At 37.7% G+C, this 12,227-nt stretch overlaps 1 protein-coding gene across 4 annotated transcripts in view; it reads right to left on the bottom strand.

The window, feature by feature from the left end:
* Window positions 1-12,227, bottom strand: part of SYNE2 (spectrin repeat containing nuclear envelope protein 2) — a 268,443-nt gene that overhangs the window by 177,067 nt on the left and 79,149 nt on the right. For all 4 annotated transcript variants that reach the window (XM_038544908.1, XM_038544909.1, XM_038544910.1 and 1 more), the window contains exons 28-31: window positions 11,579-11,726; window positions 10,182-10,777; window positions 8,530-8,709; window positions 6,452-6,602 (exon numbers count right to left, since the gene is read on the bottom strand). In XM_038544908.1, the coding sequence (XP_038400836.1) occupies window positions 6,452-6,602; window positions 8,530-8,709; window positions 10,182-10,777; window positions 11,579-11,726 (1,075 nt within the window). The remainder of the gene's footprint in view (window positions 1-6,451; window positions 6,603-8,529; window positions 8,710-10,181; window positions 10,778-11,578; window positions 11,727-12,227) is intronic.

Raw genomic sequence — 12,227 nt, 5'->3', positions numbered from 1 at the left:
TATCTAAAAAAATATATATATACATCTTAGAGGACTTCCATTTCTGGAAATAGAGATAGACATAATTTTCCCTATTCCCTATTCCCATTAAGCACAACTAAAAACCCTGGATATCATATACAAAACAAACTTAAAGAATTAAAAGTGGAAAGTTCAAGAGAGGAGAACAGCTGGGGGCATCAGCTCCTCAACACCAGCTTGGTGGTAAGTTCCCTGCATTTTCTTTTTCCCTCAGATATCCCAACACCTAGTAATATCAATGAGCACAGTGGGAAAAAAAACGTGCCAAGGGAAGCTTGCTATCCTCAGCCAGAGAACCAAAAAGAGGACAATCTAGCAAGACAGAAAACTTTTAGAAAATAATTACTCACTAGGGCCAGATATTACAGGAAAAGATATTATATTTATTTTGACTCACCAAAGATGACATACAGATGGCAAACAAGCACAAGGAAAGATTATCAATACCATTAGCAATTAGGAAAATACAAATTAAAACCATAATGTAATAATACTACTACATACCTATCAGAATGGCTTAAAAAAATTTGAGACAATATCTAATGTTGGCAGTGATGCAGAGGAACTGGATCACTCCACATTGCTGGTGGGAATTAGTTTGGCAGTTTCTTTAAAAACTAAATATGTGGGCAGCCCCAGTGGCCAGCAGTTTAGCACCGCCTTTGGCCCAGGCCTGATCCTGAAGACCCAGGTTAGAGTCCTGTGTCAGGCTCCCTGCATGAAGCCTACTTCTCCCTCTGCCTGTGTCTTTGTCTCTCTCTCTCTCTCTCTCTCTGCCTCTCATGAATAAAAAAAAAAAAAAAAAAAAAAAAATTAAATATGTAATTAACATACAAGCCAGCAACTATACTCCTGGGCAGTTAACCCTGAGAAATAAAAACTTCTAGTCACATAAAGACCCCTATATTGGGATGCCTGGCTGGCTCAGTGGTTGACTGCCTGCCTTCGGCCCAGGGTGTGATCTTGGAGAACCAGCACTGAGTCCCTCATCGGGTTCCCTGCATGGAGCCTGCTTCTCTCTCCGCTTGTGTCTCTACTTCTCTCTGTGTGTGTGTCTCTCTGAATAAATATATAAAATCTTTAAAACAAAAAAAGAAAAAAGACCCCTATATGAAGGTTTATATCAGCTTTACTTATAATAGCCAAATTTTTTTAAAAAAATTTTTATTTATTTATGATAGTCACAGAGAGAGAGAGAGAGAGAGAGGCAGAGACATAGGCAGAGGGAGAAGCAGGCTCCATGCACCGGGAGCCCGATGTGGGATTCGATCCCGGGTCTCCAGGATCGCGCCCTAGGCCAAAGGCAGGCGCTAAACCGCTGCGCCACCCAGGGATCCCATAATAGCCAAAATTTATAAACAACCCAGATGTTCTTCAGTGATGAATAATTAAACAAACTGTGGTTACATCCATACCATGGAATACTATGCAGCAAGAAAAGGGAACAAGCTATCAACACATGCAAGAACCTGAATGAATCTCCGGAGAATAATGCAGAGTGAAAACAGCCAATCCCCAAAGGTTACACGCTGTATGATGTATCCACAGGACAGAAACGGATAGGGTTATAAAATGACAACACAAGGGATCCTTGTGGTGTTGGAAGTGTTCTCTATCTTGACTCTATCAATGTGGGTATCCTGATTACAATATTGTACTATGTAATTTTATAAGATTTAACACTGGAGAGACTTACAGGAAAGGGTACACAGGACCTCTATATTTCTAAAAACTGCATGTGAATCTACAATTATCTCAAAAGTTTAACTAAAACAATAACTGAATAAAATTTTTAAAATGAGAATAAAATGATTGGGGAGGTTTTCTGTCTCCTGATTGGAGGCTGACTGATACATCTGTAAAGCTGAGATGCAAACTCCAAGGTTTTTTCTCCTGGAACAGGACTCTTTGTGCATTGGGCATAATAAATTTTCATTCAATTAAATGGAAAAATATATATATATAAAACTTAAATATATAAATGTATATATACATTATATATATGCCCAAATTTATATATATATATATCTCCATCCTAATTTTCATTATAGTCAAAGAACTTTGTTATTACACTGACACAAGCCACCACTGAGTGAAGAAAAAAGAACAGGAGAGGGTACTTTCACCGCTGTCAGGAACAGTGAGTTTTCTTCCACAATAAATGGAAAGGGTAGAATAAAGGAAAGTAGACTCACTCTGCCTTTTCCCAAACCTGAATAGTCCCTTGACATTCTAGCCTTTAGTCTTACTTTTGCACTTCTGTCTTTCATTAAAAGGAGTGGAAATCTGGCCCCATATCCTAGATAAACATCCAGGTTTCTATGGTTTGGACGACAAAAGTTCCCAGTAGTATCATGTTTTGGCCGCTGGTACAAAGCATCATACCACAAATACATAATACAGAAACGGATTGTTTCTGAAGACAGTATCTAATTCATCACAAAATTAACTGAAAACTATATTAACAGTCAGTACTAAGCTTTGGTTTTTTTTTTCAGGCAGTTAAAAAAGCATCTGAAAAAAGAATCAAATATTAGTATACTAAGTGTACTAGAACTTGTATAGTTTCCATACAAAATAATATATTATTTCAGCAAATATATGAAATACTCATACGCTAGATAAGAGATATAAGATTCTCAACATAATAAGAAATGCCTGGACTGTTACACTTTTCTTAAAGGTAATTAGTTATCTTATTAATTTTTAAAATACCTTTGTGAGCAAACCTTTACAGTTGAAAAAGGGGAACAAAGCAAAGTTAATCAATTTTTACTTCTGCCATATACATATTTCAAATGTTTACAGAGAATGCAAAATTACAACGATTGAAACATGATTTTGTAGTCACATAGACCTGGGATTAAATCACAATTATGCCTTTCATCAGCCATATAATCCTGGGAAAGTTACTTAACCCCTGTCCTCACATTTTGCCTTTTTTACAGAGGAAGTCACTAATCTATTCAAATTCCAAGACATAAATTGGACATTACCAGTAAGCAAGATCAGCATGCCTGAAAAATTCAATACATGGATATGGCTCTTTTTTTGCTCAGTGTTGTTTCCTTATCGTTCAACAGGTAATATTCTTGAGACCAGCATTATGAACCTATCTTCACAGCACGTGAAGAACCCAAGTCACTGTATCAATATCTAAGCTACTCTGTGATAAGATTCCAAGATTTGGATTTAGATCTGGAGGAGATGAAGGCATACTAAGCATTTAGGTTGGCCCACCTACTTGAACCATTTTTTCCCCAAGAACTTGCTGGGGTATTGGGCACTTGTGCAGATTATAATAAAACAATACCATTTGGTCTTTTTTTTTTTTTTTAGTATATATCTCCTTTGACAATCCTACAGTAAATAAGGAAAACTGATAGGGCAGGGTTGGGGAATTTATTTCTTCTTTATTCATGACCCATCCTAATAACATTAAAACCCCTCCAATTACTTCTAAAATTCTCTAAGAACAAAACAACAACAACAAACTCTAAACCTTCGTTTTCTCACCAGTATAACAGGGTTAATACTATTTACCTTGCAGGGTTACGTGGAAATGAAATGATACAATAATATGTGAAGAACTTGCCATCTAATGACCATGCCCTCCATGCCAGAAACTATCATTATCATCATCAATACCATTTTTAGTAGTAGTAGTAGTACTTAAAACATCAAGGCCACATGATAGTCTTATTTGCAAATAAAACCAATTTTTCTAGCCTCAGGATTTTCCAGTTTCTGGAACAAATCATTTATTAGAGTGGAGGGAGTATAGTTTGGTCAGTGAAGAAAGAAGGAAATTAGTAAATTTTTAAAGTGCTGCCATTGGTATTAAGAATTTTCCATATTTAATATTATATCCTTAGGCTAGATTCCTAGAAGTGAAATACTTGGTCAAATGGTAGACAGATTTTCATGGGTCTTCAATAATATTGTCAAAGTGTTTTCCAAAAGGGTAACATCAATCCACTCTTTCAATAGCAATATAGAGTACACATCTCGCTATCAAAAGGCAAACAAAGTATTTTTTAGTAATTCTGCTATCTTTTGATTACTTATGAGGTTGAACTATGTCTCTCTCCCTCTCTCCCTCTCTATTTTTTAACAGTTGTCAATTTATTCCCTATGTACAAATATGTTTGGATCTCAGTGGTTTACTCACTAATTTCAATGAGTTCTCTGTATATTATTGCAAACCTTACTCTATCATATTTATGAAAATACTTTTCTACTCTACATCATTTTAAAAAGGATTTTATTTATTTGAGAGAGAGTACAAACAGGAGGGAGAGGCAGAGGGAGAGGGAGAAGCAGGCTCCCCACTGAGCAGGGAGCCAGCCACTGGGCTTGATCCCAGGAAACCCAGGATCATGACCCGAGTTGAAAGCAGACACTTAACTGACTCAGCCACCCAGGCACCCCTACAGCATTATTTAAAGTAATAAAAAATTAAACTTTATCATACTAACTTCCATTTATGAGGGCATATTTAAGTGAACTATATTATAACTATATATTTTGAATAATGAGCTATTATACACAGGAATAATTTATGTAAAGTCCTCATTTTTTGATCTATCCATGGTTAAATTTATTGTTGATCTGTCCCCCTCTCCCTACACCAGCCTGTTTCCAGAACTGTGAGAAATAAATTTGTGGTGTTTATAAGTCACCCAGTCTATGGTATTTTTGTAATAGCAGCCTGAACAGACTAGGACAACAGCCATTGGTGAGCTAATGATGGCAGAGGGGTCAAGATCTGGACCAAAATTCTCATTAGGGAGACTCACCCAAGAGGCAGGCCATCTGCCTCATGGTGATGAAGTAAGTTTTACTAGTCAGATAAATAACTTATCCAGAAAGTACAGTTCACAGTTAATGGGGTTACAGGGTAGAAGAAGGAGTGCTCAAGCACCTGAGAAGAGGTGAGTGCATAGAGCCACACACACGGTGCGTCATCATGACCAACACGCAGTTAGATGCTGATTAAATCCTGGGCACTTCACAGATGCTACTTGAGCTAATCAGAAAAGGAATGGCTTCCTACTGGTGACGGGATCCCATTTAACTGGACAAAGGCAGGATTTCAGGACTGAGGATTAGCACAAACAGAACAGCTACAGGTCAAGAGAGACTACATATCTGGTCAGTATACAAGAGAGGGACTCTGGATCTGTAAAGAAGTCAGAGACTTTGATCCTGAAACAACAGTACAAGGTGGGTAACTGGCATCAGGAGCACAGCAGAAAAGCAGCTATGGAAACTGGGACACAAGGTTGAGGGGATCTTATAAGGCTGATCGTGTAGAACTTGCTGAGAATCAAAAGAACCCAGAGCTCTTCAAATCCACTGGGATAGGGACAGAATCTTCCAGATCCCGAGACCGCCAAACGTAGAAGCTACCTCTGCTGGACAGAAGCCGACAGGTTGCTTCTGAGCAACTCCACGTCACTGTCTGTTCCTGGTCTTGGTGGCCTTCCTCATTTCAGTCTCATAAAAAAAACAGTTAGATAGTCACATATCATACAACTGGTATCCAAACAGGGTCCCTTGTGATTGGTCAGTTCCAAGAAACTGAGTCTGAGAAAGTAGGTCTCAGACACAGGCTATTCTTCACCTATAGCTCTGGCCATATGTCCTCACCCTGAATGTTACTGCAGCTTCAGGGATAAGAGCTCTAGATAAAGACTAAATTGTCTATAAGAATCTGGTTGATTCTCATTCTCTCTCTCTCTCTCTCTCTCTCTCTCTCTCTCTCAGAAACTGGGAAGTTCAATGAAAATGCTTCCTTATAATCAGGTATATCAAGTAGATTATATTTCACACATGCTTTTGACCCTTTAACAGCACTTTAGCATAGGACTCATAAAACCAGTAGGAAATGGTGTACAGTAATACAGTGTAGTCGTAGTATTCTTCAACTATTCCATTCTTCTGCCACTCTGGTTGATAATCACCTAAATCATAGAAAATAATGACACCTAGTGTCCAAAAGTGTCACTCTTCTTAGACTATGTTGTGATTGGTGAGGCTATGAATATAGATGGAGCATCATGGATGTAAACTCACACATCTTTACAGAAAGCAAATAAATAAAAATGTAATTATTCCTTTGTCTGCTAATAACAGAGGGGTTTTCCCACTACCTTCATTCTCTCAAGCCTAAAATGAAGCAGCAGGGGTGACCCCAGACTCCAGCAGAACCATACCACTAGGATCAAAAACCAAACAATATGCAACCCAGCATCCACTTGGGGACTGAATTTTTGCAAGCCCTAGTAATAAATTCAATAAGGTCTTAGATATCTAAGAACACAGAGTCACTGTTCTTTTAAGCCAAGTTTCAAAAATGACTCCATTTATAATATCCTCTTTATTGTCGAGGCCACTGTGTAAAGTTTCCTTTGGAATCTGGACTCACCTCTGCTATCCTTTTCTTCAGGTTCTCTTTTCCCATGTAGGAAGCCTGAAGGGAGATGATACTCTCTTCTTTTTGAATCAAAGCAGTCAAGATACTTTTAAAATTCTGATATTGTTTTAAGAGCTCCAAAACTCTTTCACATTGGTCAAGGCTATAGAAAAAAAAGAAAGTAAAACAGGTAAATCTCTAAAAATAATAAAACTATTCTCTCTCTCTTTGTAAGTATCCTATAACAATGACTAATATGTTATAGAAGGATTTTTCCTCTTGTCAGGGTTTAGCATATTGCTTTACCAATGTAACCGAAGAATGATGGCATATATAGTTATCTGGCACACAGATGGTATAATCGCTGGATTGTGATTTTCACCAGATCAATAGTTTAAAAAAAAATCGCCAGATGTAAGCTCTAGAAAGAAACATTTCCATTTCAGAAATAACCAAATAACCTTGGAAAACAGTGCCTCCCTAGCACTGTTCTTGGAGATTGTCTCAATAACTAATTCAGCAAGTCACAGTTTATGTATATTTAACTCATTCTAGATTTAGTCTATTTATTTATTTATTTATTTAGATTTAGCCTTTTTAAAAAAGTAAAGTAATACAGATAATTTGGCAGTTAGGATACCTGATTTCTACTTACACTTGGGCACTAATCAGTCCTGTGAGCTTACATAAGTTATTTTAGCCTCTTTGGACCTCAATTTCTTTCCTCTATAAAATCTAAGAATAGACTATATCGAATATCACAGACAGGCTTTCTCTTGACTACTATATACTCAGCTTCCAGTAGAAAACAAGAGGTACACTCAGAGTTCTGTGTAAAAGGACCACTGGTGTGAACAGAGTTAAGGAAAACTTCCAGGGAATGGAGGCACTGACACAGAGGAAAAACAGATACACCACTCAGCCTCAGGGGAAAGGAGGAAAGTATCGTGAGCCAGAGAGGAGGGTGCCAGTAGGAGCTACCAGAACCACCTGCTGCAAAGGGAGGGGGTTAAGACCATCCTGACCTCTCTCACTCTGTCCTCAAACCTCCTATTAGTACCTCACACTTCCTATCCCAACTGGACCCCTTGGCCTGGCTGGTGCAGCATGTTAGGGATCAGCCTTCCTGACCACTTCTCTGTCCAGGCAACAGCAAGGGAAAGGAGGCATGGATGGAGAACATTCCACAGAATCACCAACCAGGATTGACAGGTAATGGCTGCCACATAATTAAGAAAAACTCTTGAGCCTGCTCAGCAGAGAAGATAATGGCAACTGACAAGCAACATTGCTATTCAAGTCGGGTGAATAAGGCCCCCACCCCCAAAGATGTCCATATCTTATCCCTGGATCCTGCAACTATCCCCTTACATGGCAAAAGATACTTTGCTGGAGCAACTAAGTTAAGGGTCTTAAAACAGGGACATTACCACGAATTATCTGTGCGGGTGCAATATCATCACAAGGGTCCTTATAAGGCGGAGACAGGAGGGTCAGGGTGACAACAGAAGCAGAGACAGAGAAAGAGAGAAAGCCGAATTAAGATTTGAATATGTCTCATGGTTGGCTTTCAAGATGGAGGAAGGAGACACACACCCAAGGAAAGCGGTGGGAGCTCTCTAGAAGGCAAGGAAACAGGTTCTGTCCTGGAGCCTCCGAGAAAGGAAGGCAGCTTGATTTCAGAATCTCCAACCTCCAGTCTGTCAGATAAATCCGTGTTGTTTTCAGCCATTAAACTTCTGGTAATTAGTTACAGAATAGCAATAGAAAACTAATACAGGGGAGGCATAATAATTATAAACACACTGTGTATTTGTTATCCTCTTGGATAACCTCTTAAACTCACTGGGCTATAATCTAGGATTCTAGATCTTGCTCAGACATTGGCCCAGCGAGCTTCCAGTATGAAACTCTCACATTTGCCCCTTCTGTAGATCTATGGGAATGTGTTTTTGACATATTTTAAAAAACTAATTGTTGTTGGCAAATTGAATTTAAATAAAATATTAAAAAATAAAATAAAATAAAATTGAAAAAGTTAATTGTGCTATAAGCAACTTTTCAGATTTGGGAGGGATCTTTCTCCTTACCATTCAGTGACTGAAGTTTTTGTACTCTCCCACAAATGCACTGTATTTTGGAACTGCTGATTCAGAGATTTTTCTCTGCCATCTTTGAATTGTGGAAGAGAATTAACCATTTCTTGCAAGCATTTCTTCTCTTCTTCATATTCATCTAGATCCTTATCCAATTTCATTAGTGACTTTTTCCTTGATTATGAAAGAAAGAAGTTTGAAAGCCAATGATTAGCCAATCTGACTCAACATAAGTATGGGTAGTTTAGGGGAGCACATTAACTTTAATTTGCCTTCAAATTATTATATCAAAATAACACTCTCCTGATCCTTTTTCATACCTCTTCCTTTCACTAATGACCTTCTCTCCTCCCTGCCTCTCCTCAGACATGCCAGGCCCATTCCCACACCCGGCCTTGGTACCTAACCCTCCTTCACCCTGGAAGGCTCTCCCTCCTGGTCATCACCTGGCTAGCTCTCTCAGCCCATCAAATAATCAAAGATTATTTTCTCAGTAAAACTATCCTGATGACTCTTTTGGAATTACAATCTCCTCCCCCCTCCTTGCTTAATTTTTCTTCATAGCTCACCATCAAACATTGAGTACCTTACTCTTTTATAGATAAGAAGTTCTACCAGGAACAAGAGTTTTTGTCTATTTTGTTAACTGCTATATCTCCAGTACCTAAAATAATACCTGGCGCGCAAAACATATTTATGGTATTAACAACTAAATTAAAAATTAAAGCAATTTATTGTTCATCAAGATACAGATTTTCATGTATAAATTAACATGTAATTTATTCATTTATTATTTATAAATATATAACAAAAATTTATTAAAAATAAATTAATGACTAAGTCATTAGTTCCACACCTCACTAAGAACTAGGCACATTTCAATTGAAGAGGGCACAGAGCAATTTCAGAGGAAGGAGCTTCAAGAGAGCATTGAGTCTCAGGGACTTGGTAGGCAGATGAGACAACAGAGGAATGATTTAGACAGGGGAGGAGAGTGCACAAAAGTAACTTGCTAACATTGCCACTTGTAGGACCTGGAGGCTCACTCTGAACACCAGAATTAAAATCACAGTACTCATACAGAATGCTGCCCACCTCAGTTTATTGCAATTCTGCTCATTCTCTAGAATCAGTACTAACCTTAGCTAACCTCTCAAATTCAATCCTATGCCTTCCCACCAAGTCCTCATCCCAGTCCTACTGGGAGGAGAGGAGGAAACCAGATAATTCAGGAAGAAATAGGGCCAGGGTATGGCATGCATATATCCCACCACTTCCTTCTTTATTATCCAGTGTGTGGAGTATTTTAGGCCTTCCCCCATCACAAGAACCCTGTAATAAGTAACAGCACTAAACGGGACTTTGAAGGAACTCAAGTACTTTACACACATCTTATTTACTCCACCTTGATCTGTGAAATGCACACTTCAAATAGAAAAAAATTATAAAACATTTTGTAAAGGCACACTATCAACAAAAAACAAAGCTTGTTTGAAGTCTACAGAAAAGAATGCTGAACCAGTACTGACTAGAGCAGGATAGAACAGAAGTAGAAAGACACAGGAAGTATTTCTCTCACCTAACAGATATTGAAAATACATTAAAGTATTACCCTGCATCGGGCCTTGGATCGAAATGAGACTCACCGTTGTTTCACAGCTGGAACGGTGGGATCCTTAAGACTGATCTTACTGATTTGATTGTACACATCTTGAATATTTCTCAGGAGTTCATTATTTTTTAAAATACAAGTCTCTAGTAATTTGTTTTCTTCAGTGAGCTCTTCCTGCACACCATAGCCACGTGTCTCAAATAACTTTCTAAACAAAGCATCAAGAAGTTTATCACAGGTGTCATCACCTCGTTCAGCATCTTTAAAGCTTATGCCGAGCATCTTCAAACGTTCATCCAAATGTCTGGCCTGGTCCTTCATCAGATTAATTTCTCCTTTTTTATTTTCTACTGTCAAAGTGTCTTCTGGTACCACCTGTGTATCTGAGGCTGAAAGCTCAAAAGACAGCTCAGCTGTTCTCAGAGAAGCCAGAAACTCCTCCAGAGCTTTGAGGGCATCTTTACTCCTCTGTACCTTGTGGTTTGCTTCTTCCAGTTGTGTTTTGTGTTTCAGCGTAATATTCTGGGTTGCATGTACATCAACTGGGTATAAGTCCTTTAATGCAAAGTCGCCAGACTGTTCCACATTGTTACATATTTCAACTTGTTTGGCAATGGAATCTTGGATATTCTAAAATAAAGTAAGAAATGCTGAAAAAACTGAGGCAAAATAAAAGACTGCTCATCAGAAATGAACCTAAACTTAAAATGACCAGGTGGCATCTAGAAAACTGCTTCTCGGTTTTACCAATGCTGACAGTTTCAATGGAAGGAAACATTTTAGTTACAATGATCAGATGGTCCAGCTATTTCATTATCTGATAACTTTCTTGATGTTTCAATCCCCAAAAGAAAACAGGTATATAAATCTGCTTCAGTGAAAATAGGTATTAAATTGCTGAGACATCTGTTTATAATCTGAGAAATAAAACACATTTTTTTAATTTAAAATGAGACTTGAAGGTGGGGGGATTGAGTTTATTGGGTGATGGGCATTAAGGAGGGCACTTGATGTAAAGAGCAGTGGGTATTATATGCAACTGATGAATTACTAAGTTCTACTACTGAAACTAACAATATAGTAGATGTTAACTAAATTGAATTTAAAAATGTTAAAAATTAAAAACTTTCAAAACAGTGAGATTAGGATTAAGTATACTGTTGAATATACATGAGTCTAGAACAATATTTAGGATTTCAGTCATTGGGGAAGACATTCATAAGCAAACCTTCATTTTGAATTCAAGGAAAATACCTAATTACTTACCCCAACTTTCAAATTTGCGAGGAATTGAGAGTTGAGAAATAAGTCTAAATTATTGAAGACTTTTCTGCCATTGCTCATAGTTCAATTATATACTATTGAGGTATAATTAGAAATCTCTGAAGAACTGAATTATTCTATGAATACACTGGAAGAACTTATATTTACCCTCAAGTTTTGATAAATGCCATCAATATCAATGAGATGAAATTCTTGAATGACTAGTTCATGGAGGAGCAGGTCTGAGCCACAGAGTAGAAGTGATTCCTTCTCCACAGGTAACACAATCTTTAGTGCAGTTTCCAAAGATTCCATTCTGGGCAAAAAATAAACCAACATTATGGAAAAAGACAACATAAAGATATTTCATAGAACATATTAATGCCACGATTTAATTAAGAACAGAAAATAATTACCCAATAATAATACATACAATGATATGTACAGATCATTACACTAAAACCCAAACCTAGCAAAATAAAAACAGAACAAAACAACCTCAAAAAGCAAACCCGGCAATCCAAAATACCAAAGAATAAGTTGTTTGCTATTTCCAAATATGACTTTTATTTTTTTTAAGATTTTATTTATTTATTCATGCGAGACACACAGAGACAGACAGAGACATAGGCAAAGACAGAAGCAGACTCCCTATGGGGAGCCCGATGTGGGACTTCATCCCAGGATCCTGGGATCACAACCTGACCTGAAGGCAGATGCTCAACCACTGAGCCACTCATTCTTAATAGCTTAATATATACCACACTGAATGGAAAATTGTTGTAAAATATACTGAGCCTTACTCTACTTTTTTTCT

Source organism: Canis lupus, chromosome 8 (genome assembly GCF_011100685.1).
Source record: "Canis lupus familiaris isolate Mischka breed German Shepherd chromosome 8, alternate assembly UU_Cfam_GSD_1.0, whole genome shotgun sequence".
In the NCBI taxonomy this organism is placed as follows: domain Eukaryota; kingdom Metazoa; phylum Chordata; class Mammalia; order Carnivora; family Canidae; genus Canis; species Canis lupus.
This window is presented reverse-complemented; position numbering and strand designations above follow the sequence as displayed.